This window comes from Muscardinus avellanarius, assembly GCF_963383645.1.
Source record: "Muscardinus avellanarius genome assembly, chromosome: 9".
NCBI classification, from domain to species: domain Eukaryota; kingdom Metazoa; phylum Chordata; class Mammalia; order Rodentia; family Gliridae; genus Muscardinus; species Muscardinus avellanarius.
The window spans coordinates 4,083,251-4,105,825 of NC_137795.1; the positions used below are offsets into that span (position 1 = coordinate 4,083,251).

At 39.6% G+C, this 22,575-nt stretch overlaps 1 protein-coding gene across 3 annotated transcripts in view; it reads left to right on the plus strand.

Annotated features, from left to right (window-relative positions):
• Positions 1 to 22,575, plus strand: part of PDE1C (phosphodiesterase 1C) — a gene marked incomplete at both ends in the record, with an annotated part of 503,660 nt that overhangs the window by 368,284 nt on the left and 112,801 nt on the right. For all 3 annotated transcript variants that reach the window (XM_080701934.1, XM_080701935.1, XM_080701936.1), the window contains one exon: positions 21,738 to 21,851. In XM_080701934.1, the coding sequence (XP_080558060.1) occupies positions 21,738 to 21,851 (114 nt within the window). The remainder of the gene's footprint in view (positions 1 to 21,737; positions 21,852 to 22,575) is intronic.

The following is a 22,575-nucleotide window of genomic DNA, read 5'->3' on the forward strand; positions in this document are numbered from 1 at the left end:
CAATTAAACAGTCATATATACTTTTATTAGATACAATACAATAAAACAATCATGTGAGTAGAGTATCTGTGATTTGCTAGAGATTGTTTTTTCATTTTTAAATTTATTTCTTATGGTATTTTTTTTTTAAAAAAATAATGAATCAGCCAAAAGAAATGACAGCTTGTCTCCCATGAGAACTGAGAATTAAACTTTTGTTTCCCTGGGAGTAAGGTTTCTTGGCATAATTGAAACTCTGAGCCATATGCAGCGCTCTGCTGTGTGTGGGGAGGACTGTCGGGTGTGCGTTAAGATGGTAAGCAGCACCCCCGTCTACCTGCTTGGGTCCAGACAGTGCCAGCATCCTGCGGGAGACAACATTGCTCGTACTTGAGCGCCACTGCCTTGGCAAGAGACAGTAACACTGGACACATTCGAGAGTCGGTTTAATCCAGGGGATTAGAGGTAAAAATCTACTTCCTTGAATTTAACAATCTACTTCCTTGAACACATGCATGCTACTCTAAGCATTTACATTTTTTTCTCCACTTCCTCTCTCTCCCTGCCTCCATCCTTCCCTGCTTCCACTTCCCTTTCTTTTCACCTTGTCTTTTTCTTCCCTTGATTTCAACACGTGTATTACACATGACATAAAATCTGTATATTATTTTTCCCACGTTTTAACACTCTGCTAATAATTGGGCGTTTGGGAATCTCCTAGGGCTTACACTATCAATTAATATTTATTGTGCTTTGTATTATCTACTGTGCAGACTGAGAGGGATAAGTGGAAATATCTGTGTACTTGGTCAGGACTAAAACTCAAAGCAATGCTTTGCTAAGGGCGCGGTGACAGGAGCTAGACTTGGGGAGGGATGGGAGTTTAAGGTTGCCAGATGGAGAGGTGGGAGGTAGGAAGTCACTTCCTTGTGCTTCACATTTAGGAAGGCAGATACTTTCCTCCAGTTAAAATCTGCTTGGGATGGAGGCAGCCGTTGTAGTCAAGGATGCTCATCTTGTTTCCAGGCCTTTATCCCTGTGTCCCCCTTACCCAAACTTCCCCTTGAAAATTTAAGGAAAAAGAAAAAGAAAAAACATGTATCTATGAAAAAAGAAAAACATGTATCTATGAAAAACATGTATCTATGAAACACATGTATCTATATTTCCCTTACCTTCAAAATTCTCATCAGTTGTTTTTAAATAATCGGAAAGGTAGACATGTTCATTTTCTGCTGGTTATCAAAAGAGGAAATAGCTATATATTTTTAGATGCTTACCAACAGGCATCAAGAAGTTTAGAAATATTTCTTTCCTTGAATATGATACTGGATTTCTAAATATTATCCTCATCCTCCCACACACAAGAAAAGAAGAAAAGGTAAAGAGCAATTCATAGAAATGTCAGCAGCTAAGGATGTAGCTGGGGGGTAGAGTTTATGCTTAACATTTGCAAAGCCCTGGCTTCAATCCTGAGCACCACACACACAAAATAATTATTTAATATGGGTTAGAATAGCTAAAATTAGAAACAACCCAAATGTTCTATATTAGCAGATTTGTTGTGTAAATTTTGGTATGGGTTTTATATATATATGTGTGTGTGTGTGTGTGTGTGTGTGTGTGTGTGTGTGTGTAGGCAAATGATATTGCTATTAAAATTATATTGGAGAAACATATTTAATAACATGGAAAGAGATTCATAATATATTAAGTTATGATATAAAATATAAGGAAGATTAGAAATTAGCATATAAAAACTATTGATATGACACAATCTCATAATTATAAATTATTCCATTTACTGTATATTACATCATCTTATATCTATGCATGAGTTGTTATTATCTCTGGCTGATCTAATTTGATGTAAGTTTATTTTCTTTCGTCTTATAATAATTATTTTATAAATTTCCCAGAATAACCATAGACTTTTTAAATACAGATAAACCAAAGAAAATCTACTGGAGGACTATGAAAAGAAATGCCAATGACAAGTATTTTTACTATTTGTGAAATACTTAATTCATTTAGAATCTTCCCTGATAACTTTAGAAGAATAGAACTTAAAAAAAACTCTATTTTCATCTCTCATTTTTCATGTTTTTTAATTTAAAAAACCCATACACTAAACAAACCCTCAATTAACTTAGTCAAATGTTAAGAAAAGTGGTAAGTAAAACCTGAAAACAAATCAGTATTGTAGTTGAGAATGTTCTAATGCGGATTAACAAAACTTACTTTTGGTTTCTGACTATTGGAAAGGAAACAAGTGAAAAATTAATGCCTATCAGGTTATGTATAGTCTTATAGTTAAAAATTGTACTGAAGCCACGTGAAAGTAGAAGAATTAATAACTTATGGGTTTATGCTTAATTCAGGAATAATATCTCAAATGTGTAATAATGCACAAGATTTGCCAGTCATAACGATGTGCCCATTGGTCCTTGTAGATTAGGCTAATTGGTCATCAGAAAGAGAAAGAGGAACTACTAGGGAGATGTAATACTTAAAGACAAAAGGAAAACAGTTGAAAATATTAAACTATAATTGCAGAAGTAAAAGTGAAATGCATCCAAGTATTTGAAACTATTTCTCTCATTTGACTATGAAATCTTATGTTAATAATGAAATAATACCACAGCATTGGAAAAGAGAGGAAACAGTGAATGTTTGTGAAATTAAAAAAAAAAAAAACGGTTTTGGGGATGGTTGCATGTCTTGGGTTACTCTTGCCTTCTTGAATGTATAACTTTACAGGTTTCCTTCCCTTTGTCTTTGACCATAATTTATATTAGAATACTTTTCATACATGAAAATGAGAGAACTTGTGTTTATAAATTTACAATCTTCAGGTCATCCCAAGTTTGCCCTAATCCTTGACTTTAATGAATGCACCTGCATAAGAGGGGAAAGTTGAGCCCTGTGGCCATGCTTGGGGGAGCACCTCTCAAACCTCATGTATCCTGTGGGCTTTAGGAAGAAAACACAAGGCTTTGTCTACTCTAGGAGGGAGATGCTGCACATGACTGCCTCAGCTCCAAGGGTCTGAGTGTGCATCCATGTTAAAAGCTCTGGGAAGGCAAAGACTAAACACAGATATGAACTTTGTTTGACCTGGATTTCCAAAATATTTGCACACAGAAGACTTTTCTTTACCTGTGCTTGTTACCATCCCACCGGTCAAATGTTCTGCCAAATACAGTTTAAAAAGCACTGACCAAAGGAATCCAAACTCTCACGAGGTAGTTTAATTATTCTGGTTATTTAGCTGAAGGTGTTGTTTCTCACCCTACGAGGTCAGAATCATCAGTATTATTATGTCATGTCACACTAGTCTACAGTCAGGTCTGAGTTTCTATAGTTTAAGATAGAATGTGATGTTAGAATCATTGCAGTCAAGTTGGAACAATGTTGATATTATTGCCAACAACATACTTCTTCAAACACCCTTTTTCTTTTTTCCGTTAGTTCTTTCTCATTGCCTGTTGACTAGCTGCCAGAGAATCAAGTAAAAATGCCAAGAAGAGCATTCTGAAGAGTGGATTTAACTAGGTCCAGTTAGTGGTTCTTGTTCTCAAATAACAGTGGTAAAAAATTCTTAGCAAGTGGATCAAAATAACAAAATTCTACAGAAACAGAGAAACTCCTCTTTTCCATGCCTGGCTTAGTGGTTGACTTCGGTATGTTTAAGTGCATTGTGTGCTTTAGAGAATTTACTTCTTCCCCCCTCCCATCCCCTCATTTAGGGCGAGTTGATTGTTTTAAATCTTACTCACTTTTTTCTTTTCTCCTGAAGCCCTCTGTGTGTGGGACAGTGAGTGACCACGGCTCCCCACAGGAAGCATCTCATGGGCTCAGTGCTCTCCTGGCCCTGTAGGCTCTGAAGGGTGCTCAGCCTCTCATCCTGGAGTGCAGCGGAACTCTCCTTTTAGCAGCGGCACAGCCTCCTCCATCTCTTACTTTCAGTTTTTTCTTGTTCTGTTACACTCTGAGGCCAGGTAAGCAGGGCTGCCAGCTAGGGATGCACTGTTTATGCTGTTTTGAGATATAAAGAGCATACTGGACTCAAATTTGCCTTTATCTTAAGGATGGCCAAGGCATAATATTCCCAAATCTGAAAGGGGACGTTAAAGACATCACTTGGAAATAATCTCATATATTTTATCCTTCCTTTCTTGTACTAGCTCTTTTAAAGTGCTGTTTCATCTCAAGAGGTACGTGAAAGGGTCTAATAAAGTTCAATGCTGATTGCTTTCAACTTTGGGTTTCTTGCTGTTCTTTAAAAACATAGATGGACAAGCCCAAACTTGGTCAATTCTTCCAGTATATTTAAAGATTTAATGTGCTGTAAGGAATTTATTTCTTTATGTCTGCCCTACCTGCCAGACTGGATCTTCCATGCATGAACCCAGCACACAGACAAATATATTATGGACACCCGTGAACTATTAGTTCATTGGAACAATTAAATCCCACCCATATGCCAGCCCCGTGGGACCTGTCCTGCCACAACCTACAATAATTTCCCTCTTCCCTGTGCTTATATAATATTATTGCTCGGTCACGGGATCTGCTGTGGAAGATAAGAGATGGTTTTGGGAGTGCTTTACATACCAGGTATGAGCTGTACACATGCCAGGGCCAGCCAGGTATTCACCGCACTTACAGAGGTGGGAAGGAACTGAATTTCTGTATTTGCCATGTGGGATTTGATCTAGAGCCCCACTCTGTGTCTGTAATGGGGTGGTGGTGGTGGTGGTGGTGGTGGTGGTGGTGGTGGTGGTGTGTGTGTGTGTGTGTGTGTGTGTGTGTGTGTGTAAGAGAGAAAGAGAAAAAACTAAATATATTTTAGTTCTAAAACCTCATCCAGTCTCTGTAGGTTGCTCTCTTAACAAAATGAAATGCTCAGACTGAGATTTCCTTATCCCTCTCCCTGATCCTCTTCAGGCACCGTGGGTCCTTGGTTGTCCCTGGTACTCCTTGTCTCCATGGTGACGTCTCTTGTCCACTTACTCACTGGAAGTCTTAGTGTCATCTCTAGCCAAGGTCTGTAGCTGTTTGTCCCCACCAGCTTGGCCTGCTCAGCACTCCTGGCCCCGCGGGTCCTGCTGTGGGCTGGCACTGACTCCTGTTTGGTCCCTGGCTTGGAAAGATGTCCTACTGGCTTTGAGCCATGGCAGCACCTCTCACAGTCCTGCCAGACAGCAGTATCAGCTGCTTCCCACGTGCCTCTGCAGGGCACAGGGCACCTCTGCCTCCTGTAGGCCCCTGCCTGGCAGGCAGGGAGATGTGAGGGATCTACACAGTGGTCGCCTTCTGTCCAACACACAGCTGCTTTTGTCTGAGTGACCTTCCTGGTTCGGTGTGAGGGTGTGCTAGGACTCACCTTGGAGGCCATCTTCTTGGACAGTTAAAAAAGGAGGTGAGGGGCCGGGCGTGGTGGCGCACACTTGTAATCCCAGCATTTGGGAGGCTGAGACAGGAGGATCACAGTTTAGGGACCGCCTCAGCTACTTAGTGAGGCTCTTTGCAACATAGTGAGACCCTGTTTCAAAATAAAGAATAAAACATAGGGCTGGGGTCCCTAGCTCTCTGCTCTTTCTTTGGCCCACCTGATGGATTCTTACCTCAGCACTCTAACCTGGGACCAACTCACTTCTCAGACACCTTTGCCAAGATTCCTCTGTCCGCTGCTTCCTGAGGGCTTGCCAAGTGAGGAAGCTGTAGCAGTGGAGGAGGGGAGTGAACCTCTCCATCGCACTTCAGAGCATTCGAGGGGTGCGGACCTGCGCCTGGCAGAAGAGGGCTGTAGGTGCAGGAAATCTAAGGGCTAGATCACTCAGGCTCTCGCTTCCAACACCAGCAGCATCTCTTTTTCTGGAGATGTTTGCATGTTGGGACAGAGGAAAGGAAGAGAGGGAGGTTGGTAAAGAAAGAGGTTGAAAGAGGAAGGAATCCACACCTAGTTCACAGCCTGTAGTTGTAAACAGCCCGGAGCACACAACAAAGTAGCTGGGGCTATTCATCAAGCTGTGTGTGTGTGTGTGTGTGTGTGTGTGTGTGTGTGTGTGTGTGTGTGTTTGTGTGTTAGACCAGCTCCAACTCCAGAGAAGTTGTGCATTTCGCACCATGGCTGGACCAAGTTCAGCCATTTCTCTTGCTCTGGGGGAGACTGGTATTCAGGTGTCACAGGGCTGGCTTTTGGCCCTGCCAGGCTGAGGACAGGGCAGGTATCTCTCTGCTGAGACCCCAGGCTGGGGAGTATTGCTCAGACTCTGCTGCTTATGGTCGCAGCCTGGAGGGGATAGGAAAACTCTAGAAAAGCATGGGAGATGGGTGTGAACCCCTCATCATTCTCCTCGAGATTTTACAAACCTGGTGACTCTTCCAGTAGCAAAGTGCTGAATTTTTTGTGGACCCCTCGCTGTCTCTCTTTCCTCTCATGGAGAATAGTTTCATGGAATTATTCCTTCTTATTTCCAGTCCCCAAGCCAGAATCTAAAACTTAACAAAACTCTTCTAGAGAGAATTCTTTTTATACACCATAATGGATACAACTCCACATAGGTTCAAATGTCATTAAGAAAAAAAAATCTTGCAGAGTATGTGCCCAGATTTAGGAGGTTTTAAAAATGCTAATTGAGGAAGTCCTGGTCCAGAGAAGGCTCGTGGTGCTCATGAGGGACAGACTCCAGTGCACTAGATAATACTTCTAAACCATGGCAAGTACCACCGTGTGTAACGAGGAATACTTTTTTGAGCACATGGAGTCTTTATCCTTATAATTTCACCAGGACTTGCTACTGCTGCTGCTAATTCCTTTGTAAATCAACTCTACATGAAAATTCTGACAAGAAATAGCTAACAGGGGATGAATTTTGTTCCTAAATAGTTATAGGAGTTGGGTCCTATGTAGCAGTTACCTTGTTCAGCTATCTGGGCAATATTGAGCTTGTTTCTCTCACCACAGAGAGAGTGAGCTATTTTACTGGAATGGAAAGTGAAGAGTCACATCCCTCTTCCCCAGAGACAGGGGGCCCTGCTGGCGAGTAAGACAGTAGTGCTTGAATAGAAAACTCCAGACTCTCTTCTTTTTCTGTCAATACATAGCAAAAAATGGGACTGCTGTAGGCTTTTCACACAGATGGTTATTAGAATACTAGAGAAAACTCCAAGAATGATAAAGCAGAGTATATTACCACACTCCAAAGCTGTTAAAAATGGTTTAAGGTTTGGAGGAAAGTAAACAGTTTTTTTTTAAATCTTGAAATATTAATAATGTGCCGGGCATGGTGGTGCACGCTTGTAATCCCCGCGCTTGGGAGGCTGAGACAGGAGGATCACACAGGTTCAAAGCCAGCCTCAGCTACTTAGTGAGGCTCTCAGCAACTTAGTGAGACCCTGTTTCCAAATAAAATATAAAAAAGGTCTGGGAGTATAGCCCGGAGGTAGAAAGCCTCTGGGTTCCACCCCCAGTACCACCAAAAAAAAAAAAAAAGAAATATTAATAATATGCAAAATGCCTTCCTATCGATTGGAAATCACTATTCAACACAACGTATTCACCTGATAGGGTCTTTCAATACCACTTCTTACCTTTACCCCAGAAGCCTCATATACAGATTTGAATTTCCTTCTTTTCTTCTCTAAAATCAACTCTTTATTTTAAATTTTCTCTAAAATCATCTCTTTATTTTAAATTTAATTTATTCTTCATTGACAAAGATAATTGCATGTATTTTTAAGATACAAGGTGATATTTCAGTATATGTACACACTGTGGAATGATCAAATCAGGCTAATTACTATTCCAAACCTCTCATATACCTAACGTTTCTTTGTAGTGGGTACATTTAAAATGCACTCTTAGCAAATTGAAATATGTAAACCATTATTATTAACTATAATCACCATGCTGTGTGATAGTTCACAAAAACTAATTGTAACTTTGTATCCTTTGAGTACCTTTTCCCATCTCTCCTCTCAGAGGACATATATCACATGAAATAAGCTAGGCAAAGAGAGACATATATTATAATCTTACTTATAAGTGGAATCTAAAACAGTAGAACCATAGCATGAATTTTTCTTTCCAAAATCCTTTGTGACCAGCCTGCCGTAGTGAAATCCAGCTCAAAAAGAAGCTGAAGAGGAAGAAAGAAAATGCAAATTGTGCCTCCTACCTCTGCGTTTCCAAGGGTTTGCCATCTTTGTGGTGAACTAATGCTCTGTTGTGAAGTTACTGGGGTCTGCTTCTCATCTCCATAGTGAAAAATCTGTTTGCTGGCAACTCAGTTTCATGAGCTGAGCCTGAGAATTTCCACCACTCTTTTTTAAGCTTTCTCAGAGCTGGAGTCTAGTTTCCTCCAAGCTTCCCTGGATATGACCCTTCTTGATTCCAAAGTCATGAGAGGTGGTTAAAAGCACAAATGAGCATTTATTCCACTGTTGCTAAAGCCCAGCAGAAGGTCCAGGAGACACCGAGTCTAGGCCACATGAACAGAGGGCTGGGGGAAGGACGTCAGTCTGTTATGAATATTCCATTGATCTGGATGACTACATCCCGATTTTTTAAATGAAGCTTTTAATTCTGAGACAATTGTAGGTTCACAGTATTGTAACCTATACTATAGAAAAATTGTCATGCACCTCCAACTCCATTTCCTCCAAAAGAAGCATCTTGCAAAACCCTACCATGGTCTCACAACAAAGCTATGGACATTGGTGCAATCTATCAATCATAGTCAGATGGTTCCCTTTCCCTTTTATTGTATGTATTTGTGTGTGTGCATGTGCATGTGCATGCATGTGTATGTGCATGTGTATGCATGTGCATGTGCATGTGCATGTGTGTGAGAGAGACGGAGAGAGAGAGAGGGAGGGAGGGAGGGAGGGAGGGAGAGAGAGAGAGAGAGAGAGAGAGAGAGAGAGAGAGAGAGAGAGGGAGAGAGATGTGGTGTGTATTCAGCTCTGTGCACTCTTCTGACATGTGTAGGTATGTGCATCTACTACCGTAGTGAAGGTACACTACCAGGCCCTCTGTGCTCCCTTTTATGTACACATAGTATATAACCTTTTGAGATTGGTTTGCTTTACTCAACATCATTCCTTTTAGAACTATCTTGTTTTTGTTAGATTGAGAGGTTATCTTATAATTGGGAAGATTAACCTCTTATTATCAAATAAATAATCAAATATGACTATGATTGATAGACGGCACTAACATCCATACCTTTGTTGTGAGACTGGGGTAGGATTTTGCAAGATGTTTATTTGGGAGGGAACTGAGTTAGAGGTGCATGACAATTTTCTATAGTATAGGCTACAATACTGTGAACCTATAATTACCTCAGAATTAAAAGCTTCATTTAATAGCTTCATTAATAGCTTCAGTCAAATAGATTGAGAGCTTATCTTATAATTAGGAAGGTTAATTAATAAGATATTATAATAAAATAAGAGATTAACAAAGGATTATCAGATTAGAATGACCCTTTTAATAGATAATATTATATTTGGTCTTCTGAACACAAACTAAAGGTTTTCAAGGGAAAACTAAGTTTTGATGACAGGATTCCATTTTCTAGGTATGGCAGCAGTTGTCTGACTCCCTCCTAAACCCACTTCCCCTTCCTCTAGATCTACCACTAGAACACATTGTCCAGCTTTTGTCTTGGAAGGGAATGGCCGTGTGATGATCATGGGCAATTAACTGTAACCAGTGAGTTCCAGTCCCTGCCTGGCCCTTGCAAAGCTTCTCATACCCCTTTTTCCTTCTGTGACAATCCTAGAATTCATGGCAAATTTATCAAGACAAACAACCCTAGTGTAGCTCCCATCTCTTGAACTGTAGAGTTTTGTGTCACCACAGGTGTGAGACAGCCAATGTGCGTGTGAAGTCGTGAAGTGGGAGAAACCATGGCGGGCAGGAACAGTTCCTCTCCCGTCACCGCCTGGCCTGGCGGGGCTGCCTGGCTGTCAGGGCCTCTTGTCCCAGTGCAAGGACACACCCATTGCTCTGCAAGCACCCATCCGAAGCAAGACCCTCAAGTTATCCTAGTGGTTCCTCAGTGTTGTTTTGTTTTTTGAGCTTTTATCTATGAATTAGTTCTACTTAATTGTTTTTCAAATAAAAACTTACAAGTTGAAGTAGAAAAAAGTAAGAGTTTATCTTACTAAGACATATTTCAATGGTTTCATAATTTATTTAAATTGTGCTCCTTTTTTAATCAATGCTGACAAATGGATTTATTCATTCTTTAGATTCTTGGATTTTTTTTTTTTTTGTACTAGAAATAGGACACAGAGGTCTCTGACCTCTTATGTACACCACCAGCCCTTCTTTTAATTTCTTTTAAATCTTGAAACAGGGTCTTGCTAAGGTGCTGAAGCTGGCCTTGGACCTTGATCCTCTTGCCTTAGTCTCCCAAGTATTGGGATTACACTCATGAAATGCCTGGTAAACTGATGATTATTGGGGCACCAGTTCCAGTTGGTTTCATGAAAACTTTCTGCACACAAACTTTTCTAGGTTCATTGTGAGTTCTGTTTGACAACTGAAAAACAACTGCTAATGCTGGAAAAATTTGCTATTGCCAACTGTTTCTTTACAATGACTTTAGTTCTTCTTGGGTTTTGGCTTAGTATGTGAGTTCATGGTCCTCTTATTCTTCAAGAGAAATTTGAACTGCTGCCAAGTGGACATATATGCTTCTGCATCCACAGCCAATATAACCACCACCATATATTTCTAGTATGATGGAATTCCTGTAATTTTGCTGGGTGAGAGAGCTTTAGTTTATCTGTATAATAATACCAATGTGATATAATTCAGGTTGAATAGTAAACAGAGATCAGAGAAAGGAAGGAAGAAGCCACAGGATTGGGATAATTAGTATGACAGAAAGTCATCTCTATGCCTGGGTTATGACCTTCCCGAGTCTTCTTGCAAATTTTTCTTGTCACTTCTGCTCATCTTCCTTTTCTCATTATCACCATTCAAAGATGTTTTTAGTTCTTTGTGTTTATTTGGTCTATGGAGACAGATGCTGTTGAAGTGGTGTGTTTGCCAGCTGAGAAAAGTGATGGTGATTCTACATGAATAACTGCAAATGAAAAATGGCTTCTCAGACTTACCTCTTAGCAGCCTGGCAAGATTTTACCTCTTTCTACTTTTCCATTTCCTGCATGGTCTCTGGTGCATTCTGAGCCATGCTTTGGGTTTTCTTTTTATTCTTTTTCTTTCTTTCTCTTGAAGAACAATGGTCAATAAAGTGGGTTTTTATATGAATATCATTTTCGAATAAACTATACCTGCCTATATTAAGACTTTAGAGAAATATTTTCCTTCAAACAAGAGTTTTCAAACAGTACTGTGTACCTTAAACACATACATAAGCACACAAAATGTGTGGACTGAGTGGCAATACAAATATTCAAGGATGATTGTTAAGAAACAGTCCTTTATAAGGCCAAGAATGACTTTGAGGTATTCCTTTTTATATCTCTGAATTGTTTTTTTCTACAAGAACTCCAAAGGCATGAGATCAGTTTGAAAAAATTCAAAATGGATTCATATTTTAATGCTGAATCATAAGACTCCTACAGTACTATAAAAAATGTGAGACTTGTCATATTTTTCAAACAGTGCCTTCTGCCCAGTATTAACATTCACAGAGCTGGCATGTGTGTGCACACACAATGCTCACTCTTTCCTCCCCCTTCCCAAACATGCATCCTCAAAGTTATCCTGTGGAGCAGAAGCCAGGATACTGAGTAGCAGAGCTTTTTTGTGGCCTAGGTTCATAAAACAAAAGAACACAAAGAATCTGAAACTCTGAAATGTTATAGGAACCCAGAGAGCATATAGTGATGCCCTTGGTTGGACAACTTAAGAATGAGTGCATGCTAAAGGAAAGGAACAGTCACTCTGGAGGAGGATAACTCAAAAAACTGTGTGCAGATATCCTTGTCTATTTATGATGTGCTTAATCATTATAAAAATACATGTGCATGTTCTCTTACTTACAAGCAAAATATTGAAAGAAACAAAGCTGGAATAGCAAGGTGGTAGAGGGATGTAGGTCCAGAATTAAAGGTTTTATGATGTCTTAATATTTTGGAATGTAAATTCTCCAGCTTTGTTCTTTTTTAATCATTAAGCTCATCTTCTTTACATTTCAAAAAAATTTTAGAATTAGTCAACCAGATGATCTGTGAGAAATTTATTTGGGCTTATAATGAGTCTATAGGCAAATTTAAGTAGCATTCCCATTTCTAAAATGTAGACTTTTATTAACAGGGGTTATCCTCCCATTTATTTAGCATATTTAAAGTTTTTTTTCTATAGTATCTATTTTCTACATACAAGCTTCTAAAGTCTTTTTGTTAGATTTATTTCTCGATATTTTTTACTTTGATGCCTTTATACACAGTAGGATTTTCTAGTTGTGTGTTACTTTTTGCTAATGCAATAGCCTTGCTAAGTTCATCTCTTAATTATAATAACTTGCTTGCAATTTCTTTAAGATACCCTATCTAGGTATAATTTCATTTATAGTGGCAGTTTCCAATCCTTATGTTTTCTATTTCCTTTTGTTTCATTTTTGATCTGGTAAAGACTTCCCAAACAATCTTGAAGTAGTGATAGCAGCCATCATCATATTATCTGCTAGCTCAACAAAAAACTTACCATATTTTAGTATTATATATGATATTTGCTGTAGTTTTTGGTTAAAGACTCGGTATCAAATTTGGAAAGTTCACTTTTATTCCTTCATTGCTATAATACTTCTCATGGATAGTTTTTTCAAATGCCTTTTCTCATTATGTATTACAGTAATCATGATTTTTCTCTTTTATTTCTATTAAAGTAATGCATTAGAATTATTCACTGAACATAAATTTTAAACCAACCTCACATTTCTCTAAGTTTGCCCAGTGTTTGTTAATGATGTACTTATCATTGGCTTTAATTTGTTAAAAATTTGTTTAGAATTTTTGTATCTATACTTTTGAGAGAGATTTATCTATTAATTCTTTAAAAATAATGTGCTTGTTTTATTTGAGATAAAAATATGGCGGCCTTTTAAAATGAGTTAGAAAGTGTTTCCTCTTTTACTAGTCTCTGGAAGATTTTGTCTGATTTCTTCTCTCAATGTTTATATGTATTCATTGTTGAAGTGATATATGTATAGTTTTTTTGATAGTAAAAATTAAATTATGGGATCAAATTCTTTCATAAATATAGAACTAACCATATGCTACCTTTTTTTGTGGTACTGGGGGTGGAACCCAGAGGCTTTTCTACCTCCGGGCTATACTCCCAGACCTATTTTATACTTTATTTGGAAACAGGGTCTCACTAAGTTGCCGAGAGCCTCACTAAGTAGCTGAGGCTGGCTTCAAACCTGTACGATCCTCCTGTCTCAGCCTCCCAAGCACGGGGATTACAAGCATGCGCCACCACGCCCGGTTATTTTACCTTATTACTATGTTGGTTTTGATAAATTGTTTTTAGTAAACTTTTCAACTTTCTCTGAAGTTTTAAGTGTATTTGCCAACATTTTAATGTCTGAATGACCTAGGTTATATTATCTTTTATTAAATTCTGCATTGGTTGTTGGTGCCTTTCTTGCTATTTTTTTCCCCTCTAACCAGTTTTGCTTGAGCAATCATTTTTATTAAGCTTTGCGAGGGCCTGTTGGCTTTGTCGATTGTTTCTGCTGTTGGCCTTATTTTCCATTTATTTTGTTCTTATGTTTATCTTTTTGCTTTTTGTGTTAATTTACTCTTTTTTATTCTTCAGGTGGGTAATGAGATCACTTGAGACTTTCTCCTTTTCTAACATATTAATTTAAGATTATGCATAGCCAGGCGTGGTGGCGCACGCTTGTAATCCCAGCATTCAGGAGGCTGAGACCAGAGGATCGCGGTTCGCGGACAGCCTCAGCTCCTTATTGAGGCCCTCTGCGACTTAGTGAGACCCTGTTTCAAAATAAAGAATAAAAATAGGGCTGGGGGTATAGTTCGAAGGTAGAATGCCTCTGGGTTCCACCCCCAGACCTGCAATAAATAAATAAATAAATAAATAAATAAATAAATAAATAAAATTTTGCGTTTCCCTCATGGCACTGCTTTACCTGCATGCTACAAATCTCAATGTATCATGTCTTTATTTTCAGCCAGTTAAAATTATTTTCTGACTTAATATTTGACCTATGGCTCATTTAGAAATATATCTTTAAATTTTCAAGCATTTAAAATATTACTAGTCATTTTATTTTGTTGTCGTTAGTTCCACTGTTCTATGAATTAATCAAAATTTATTGAGATTTTCTCTGTGACCCAGAACATGGCTGATTTTCATGGCCAGTACATGTGCTCTTGAAAAGAACCATGTGTTCTGTAGCCATTGATTGAAGTTTTCATGACACGTGCCTTAGGTCAGTCTGGTTAATCACATTATTCAAAATCTTTTATAACTTTACTATTTTTTATTAGTTAGTAAATTATATAGAAAGGTCTGTAAAATGTACATATGAACCTAGGCACCAAAATTTTTAAGCGAAAAAGTAATTGGAGCCTAGCAATTTATTTAAACTTCTTCATACATCTCCATTAAGCAGGTGTAAATCGGAGCAGTAGGAGCAAACTTCTTTGTTTATGGCATTAAAAAGGGGAAGAGGTGCATAACTAGGCTATTCTTGCCAGTCATTATTTTTGTTGGTACTATTTTAGGTTTAGGGCTTACTTAATGAGAAAAAATACATACACCCAAAGAAGTTCCTTCCTAGAAATTTTTAAGAGCAATTTGTACTACCACAAAATTCTTGCAACACTATCAAAATGTTGTTCTGTGAAGGAGAATATTCCTACCACATTGTTCAGGTAGCCAACAAGTCTAATTATAAAGCAAGCGTGTACAGGCACCCCTTGATATCTGTGTGAATTGGTTCCAGGATACCCATGGACACAAAAATCTGCAGAAGTCCAAGCCCCTATATAAAGTGATGTAGAGATTGCACATAAACTCTGAAATTCCCTCACGTATCTTAAATCATCTCTAAATACTTGTAAATGCTATTATAATATAAATGCTATGTAATTAGTGTTTATACTATATTGTTTAGAAGGTAATGATAAGAAAAATATCTGCACCTGTACAGATGCAGCTGTTTTTTTCAGTATACTTGCTATCTGGAGTTGGTTGAATGCACAGATAACAACTTGCAGACAAACAAGGCCAACGGTACAGTTTTTCAAGCTTTACCTACTGTGCTCCTCTATTGTACTGTTATATTGACCTTTCTAAAATGCAAGTCTTATGCTACTCCCCCTTCCTATTTTAAAATACTCGGTGGGCCTTCTATTATCTCTAGGATAAAATTAAATTTCTGCAGTTTGGCTCACCAAGCCCAATATATTTTGACTGCCGACTTCTGAAATTTTGTATATTGATGTGCCCTTGAGTTCCAAACACCTGTGGAATTACCTCAAACAGATCATGGTCTTCAGGCTGCTCTCTCAGTCCTGAGTTCACCATCTCTTCATCCCATGTTATGTGCCTGGCTGGCCCCTATTTGGCCTTTAGGACAGACCTGATATCTTTTTTGGGGGGGAAAGGGGGTAAGGTGGGAATCTTGGGAATTGGAGATTGCTCTTCTTTTTGCATTCTCCCCCCTGCACACCTCTGCCATCTCACCTGTAGGACTCCGTGGTGGGTGCCCATGAGCTACCTGTCTTTCTTTATGGAGGGCAGGAACTGCACTTCCCTCTGTATTACCGGAGTCTATCACAGTGCCATCATACAGAAAGCGCTCCATAAATGTTGACTGAGTATTTCAAGTAGTACCATCTTATGGTGTTGTCATTAATTATAGAACCAACAAGCCACCAGAAGAATGTCTAGATCTTATCATCGGATGGCTCTCAGGCATATGCTCGCAAGTCACTGTGGGGCTTCCCATTTGGAGGAATTGTTTTATTTTCTCTGGCATTTAGGTAAGTGGCAGGAGACGCAAGTGGGGAGGAGGAGGAGTGTGAAAAGCTCAGAGACACCTGGGCCTTACAAACACAGAGATGGAAAGAACTGAAGTTTTATTTTTTTATTCAAATGAGCTTTGGGGCTCATGATTCATCTGGCCGTGTAAGGGGAGTGCTGTAAAGGGTCCAGTTCCCGCTTACATTCTTTCAAACTAAACAAAGCCTGTCTGAGACAACAGCAATTGTGGGCCATGTATTTTAGGAGCTGCTTAACTGTCCTCAGAAAGAATAACCTTGGGCAGAATGAATAGATGTAAGAAAGCACATTTATGTGGCTTTTTTATTTGCATTTATTTTTGTTTCTGCTTTTCTGATGAGTTCATCCTAGCCGTGGCTCAAGCTCAACTAATGTGCCCGCTCTTGATCTGTAGTTTTGTAAGGTTTTCTTTCCTCCCCCTCTTTGCCTGGAGAAGAAAGAAAGCCTACCCCATATAGGGCAGTTTTCTGAGTCATAAAGTTTAGCCAATAAGTTGCTTCTTGAAGAAGTCCACCCTGTGGGTCCTAGGAATTTTCTTTATAGAAGAAGGAGACTTTTCCTCTTCCACTCCAGCTGCCTTTTAATGCCAAGGCCAACACTGTAGCCTTTCCTTACTCAGTTTACCTCTTCTGGCACCTTTCTGCATTATTGTACTGGCAAGGGGTTCAGGGAGGCCTGCATCCAGGACTTGCTCTGGATTTGAAGGCACAAGAGAACTGAAGTGCGATGCAGCTGCTCATCCATGCCCAGCACAAAGAAAGCCAAGGGTTTATGAGAAGAAATGGTAAGCTCTGGCAGAGATTAGTGGCCCCTCCAGAAGCACATCCTGCACTGTCCAACACAGGCACCTTTCCAAGGCTGGAATGCATGAGCACTTCCTAAAATGGAGTTGTAATTTTATAGTGGAGCTGTCAACTGGCCGTCAGTGGCAGAAATGGATAGAGTGCTAGAAACCAGTAACATTCACTCAGAAGAGAAACATCATTTTTATTTCTTTTATTCTTGTATATTTCCCTTCTTTCCTTTTTCTCTTCCTTCTTTTCTTTCTTTCTGCCTGCCTACCTGCCTACCCACATTTATTTTGACTCTTATAAAATGAATCTCCATCAGATACCTTGACCAAAACCCTTTTGAGTAATATTAACAAGCTAGATAGCCACCTTCCTTGGAATTCAGACCACTACTTACAATGAGACCTGGCCCTGCCCTTTTAGGGGGGATGAACTCATATGGAGAAGCATTGGGCCATGGCATGCTTTACTAGAACGAAGGAAGACACCCGAGTCTTCTTGGCCCAGCTAGTCTTTGAATTTAACAAAAATGCTTCATAATGTGGGTAAGAAAGATCCTGGGTACTTTTTAGATAACTCTTTTTAAGATTTGAGATAAGAGAGAGTTTAGATAATAGGGAAAACCCCTAGTGGAGTGAGGGAGTTGTCTAGAGAAGAAGAGGGGGAGGAGGAGTAAAGTAACGAAGGAAACAGTTCCATTGACATTATCCACATATGTGAGAATGCCGATACCAATCTCAGTATTCTGGATGGGAAGGGGAGGTAGTGGGGAGGTAGCGGGGAAGCCCACTAAGTCCTGTGTACGTGTGTGTGTTTTCTCTTATCACTCTGAACTGCATTATAATGTGGGGCTACAGTGCACCAATGAAAGTATATATATATATATATATTTTTTTTTTTTTAAAAAGATGGATTTCGATCAAGTGAAAACCTCCACTATGGTGGGAAAGAGGAAAGGGTCTTTGTTCCCAGGAATTTTTGAGACTAGTGACTACCAACTGTTTAGTAGAAAACAATAAGAAAAATAAAAAACTCAACTTGAAATTTTCCCCAGGAAAGGCAGTGATGGGGGAGGGCAGGGCTGGGCAGGGTGTTCTTAATGGGAAAAATAACAAGCTAGAGGAGAGGGTGGGCCGAGGGGCAATGGGCAGCGCCACCTGGTCACTGTGCTAGAGCCCAGCAGTAGTGGAGAGGGGCCATCTGGAGCTCCTAGCGCAGGAGTGGCAGCTACCGAGAGCAGACAGTGGACAGCTGCAGGCTGCATCTGACATGTGAATCTCGTGTGGGTTTTGGGTGACAGGGAGCTAGGTATTTAGAAAGTTGCTTCTGTTTACTTCTTTTTGGAAATTTTTACTGTTTTGCTAACATGATATTTTGTTTCTTTTTCATTTCCTCTTCTCTCAGGGCATGAACTTTTCATTTCATCCTTTTCATTTCTTGGACTGTGGGCTCCACAGATCTATGCTTTCTTGAATTTTGTTCAACTCACAGCAGATGCTCCCTAAAATGTACTTCTTTTCCTTTTGTGAATTCCCCTCCTCCTCCTCCTCCTCCTCCTCCTCCACCTCCTCCTCCTCCACCTCCTCCTCCTCCTCCTCCTCCTCCTCCTCCTCCTCCTCCTCCACCTCCTCCTCCTCCTCCACCTCCTCCTCCTCCTCCTCCTCCTCCTCCTCCTCCTCCTCCTCCTCCTCCTCCTCCCCCTTCCCCTTCCCCTCCTTCTCCTTCTCCTTCTTCTTCAAAAACAGAGTCCTTTCTCTGCATTTGGAGTGCTGTGCTCTCCTCTGTCTCTATCGTTGAATCTTCTTTTAGATACTTTTTCCTGTTTTGTCACCCTGCATCAAGAGAGGTGGATGTCAGCTGGGTTATTTTTCCACAAGTAGGGGGTAGGTTGTGCCAGGTTCCCTCTGTTTTCTGCTGGAATATGGCAGTGTCTTGTGCTCATTCAGAAGTTAGGAAGATGGGGGCAAAAGTAATTTGTTGGCATATTTTAGGTCTGCTGAAGATGCTATATTTCTGTGTCCTTCCTTTTTAAAGTTTGCTAAAGCCAGTGGGTGAGGACTTTTGTTTCATTTATAGCTTTCCACTGAGTCAGGGCTTCACATTGAGACCATAGTGTGACTGACCAGTGTCTGCCTGGTACTGCTGTTGACCATGTCAGGGAGAAGCCCTTGAGCTGAAGATTTCCTGCTAATGGTGGCAGAGCCCAGGCTTTTGGGCTGGGCTGATTTCCAGCACTGCACATCTGAATTGCAGGGTGGGATTCTCAGTGACACTTTTTATGGGAACACCATTTGGTCTCTGACCTGGGGGTCTGGATCTCTAATAGCAAGATAGCACCACTTGATTCCTTTGATACTGTTTTTTTTTCCCCCCTGAGGAGTGGGAACTATTAAAAAGCAATGTATATAAACCCATGGTTTGTATAGTGTTCTCAATAATTCCAGTTGCTCTTTGGCTATTAGCTTTTAGTTCATGAAAGTAGAATGGGGCCTTAGACAGTGTCAGTTCTTTTTCTCATTTTGTTATTCTTGTTTCTTTAGCATATTGTATTGCTCACTTCATTTAGGAGTCTTTTGAAACTACTAGTGTATTTTGTAAAGGTACATTAGGTAAATCAAGGCCATGGATTCCCAATAAGTTTAACCTAAGACTCACAAGTGTCCCTCCTTGGAAAACTACTATTCTAGAATGTGCTTTAAAGTTTGTTTTGTCTTTGTTTTCTGGAAATTATATGAATGATAATAGTTTGGATTTGTCGAAACCTGAGAGTATCTTTGTTGGCTTCACATATCCATGGCAACTCGACTATGTATAAATATAAATATCTACATAATTCTCAAAACTGGTACTGTTAAATTGCTTTCTGGTTTCCAACATGTTAGAAGTCTATGACAAGCTTGAATTGTTGCTACTTTACAAACAATATTTTTTTTTATTTTCTCAAGGCTTTTCTAGTTCTTTAATTTTGGGAATGAAAAATTACAACAGCATATGTCGGATGATTTCATTGATGCTCTTCTGATTATATCGGATGCCTGTTCACCTGCTTATCGAGGTTTTACTTTAGCATAGGAAAACTTACTCTGTCTTCTGTTACTCTGTCTCTGTTAGTCGTATTTTCCCTCATTATTTCATTCTTTCCTCTTAGGTTTTGGGAATGGAGATGGGTCCTATCAGAGATCCCTGGTAGAATCTTTAAGCTCCATTGAAAAAAAGAAATGTTTAATGCATTTAAACTTATTTTTATTTTATCCGTTGAGAGTCCAAATCGACTAGGGGTAGCTTGGCCCCTCGAGGTGAGAACCAGAGTTGGAGGCCCACTTAGCCAGGAATGTGTTTTGCTAAAGAGCTTCCAGGCCTTATTTGGAGATGCAGTCAGGGCTTGCTGCTGCAATCTCCCCATTTTCTGGCAGAATGGCCGTCCACTGTGTGAGTGACTGGCAGGGTCATCCATGCCAACTCTTTGTCCCGCGCTGCCTCTAAAATCCAGAACGTCTCAGTCCTGCTAACGGGATCCATAGACTGACCCTCACTGCCAAACCTGTGGACCCACTGCTAATTTTCTTTGCATACTTCTCCTTTGCATGTTAGAGACTGACAGTCAGTGAGGAGACTACCTTCCATCTGATCTGTATTTTATATCATTGAAATTTCTGGAAATTTCCTTTGTGTAGTCATTTTGTCTTTTTTGTGTAAGTTGATCCAGGATTTTTCTCATTCTTATTTTTGGTCCCTTTTCTGAAAATCAAGAGGTAAATAATTTATGCCTTTCTAAGAGTCAACCTATGTTCTCCTATGAATGAAAGTCTGAGGATATTTTAAAATCAGGGAAGTGAGGACAGATCCCATGAGGTGAACGGCTAATGGAGACTTGCAGTGATCTTAAGTATCTGCTCCAATTTTTTTTTTTTAATATGGGGCTATGGTGATCAAGGTCACTGAATAACAATGACTACAATGATACCAACTGACTGTAAGAAAACATGAGTTACATATTCTGTATGAATTTCATTTAATCTTTATATCAACCTGAGAAACTGGTAGCTGGTTCTCAGTAGTATGGATACCAGTCAGACATTGAAGGGCGGACATAGTATTGTCTAACTAATGTGTTGTAAGGTAGGATTCAAACCCAATTTTGTCTTCAGAGTCTGTACTCTTTTCTTGGCTGGCTGTCAAACTGCTGGAAGAGCTGTCCCATCTCCAGATCTCTGTGCACGTAGAGCACTCCTAGTTACTGCCCTATGATCACCTGCAGGCATTTCTCTGCTCTCGTGTATACTAGCCCTTCCCTGTGCAGTGTAATGTTTATATGAGTAAGAGAAGAACACGCTTTGTTACTTTTCTTGCACTCTCTGGAACTCCTTGTTTATCATATATCCTAAATTTTAAAAAATGCATTTTTCTTCTCTTAAGAACTCTTCCTATTCACTAAAAATAGTTTGCCTTCAGCTATTTCTTCTGTAGCCTTCTCTGGCTACAGTGGTGTCTGTATCTTCTTACATATCTTGAAACATGCACTTGTCATGGGTCTGCTGTTTTTTTTATGCCAGTGCTGAATAAAGTACCTCCCATAAAGTAGAATCTCATGGGGTGTTTGGTGATGTTGCTTCTGGTCATACTTTACTATATCCGGTTAGAACAAGAAGAGAAAAATGTGAACAAAAGCGAATTTGTTGATAATTTAAGAACTCAGAAAGATAAAAGTGGCTAGAAAGTGTTAGGGTTGATCAGGGTTCATTTGGTGAGAAAATATTTTGTTTTTGTTTAATAATGGCAAAAATACACGCATTTATTTTGCTATTTTGGTCCCAGAATTACTCTTACTTCAGATAGACTGGAATAAATAAGACATGCCTTGACTACAAAATTGTGTTGTCACAATTGCAGAATTATTCTTTGTTTCCTCTTATTCTGATGAAATCATATCTTTTCTTCCCTAGGTTACGGTCCTTGGTCAAACAGCTAGAGAGAGGAGAGGCCTCAGTGGTCGATCTTAAGAAGAATTTAGAATATGCAGCTACAGTGCTCGAATCCGTATACATTGATGAAACCAGGTAAGCTGAAAATGACCAGGGAAATTAGTAAAGCGATGCTCAAGTTTTTGTTAAATTAACTCTTTTTATTTCTTTGAAATTGTCCCTCATGGCAAGTAAAGGGGGTATAGTTCAAATTTCTGGCCTTGGAACCTTAGTTTCTATGAATAAGTGAAATAGGTTTGGATTAATTACTTTTCATCCGTACCTCTTCATTTGTGAAAGGAGCTAATAAAACATCTCATTAAGTGAGACCATGTGAGAGGAGAAAAATCAGCTTTAACAATGCTGAGCTGGGTGTTATGGCGCACGCTTGTAGTCCCAGCATTCGGAAGGCTGAGACCGGAGGATCGCGTTTCGCGGTTCGCGGACAGCCTCAGCTACTTAGTGAGGCCCTCCGCAACTCAGTGAGACTCGGTTTCAAAATAAAAGAATGAAAAATAGGGCAGAGGGTGTATCTTGGAGGTCGAATGCCCCTGGGTTCCATCCCCAGACCCGCACAGTGGCTGAGATCATTGTGCTCAAATAAAGAACTGCCTTATTTTGGAAACTTGGCTTGAATTTAGACATTTTCTACTTTCAAATGCATTTTTAGTACCTGGCACTGTAAGGTTTTTGATCAAATGTAGTGTTCCACTATAACTATAGCATATTGTTAAAAGCCATCTAAAAATTGTGTTTGTCTTAATTCACAATATCCATCAGTAAATGGAGGCTCCTGACGTGTTGGAGAAACATCCGCTTC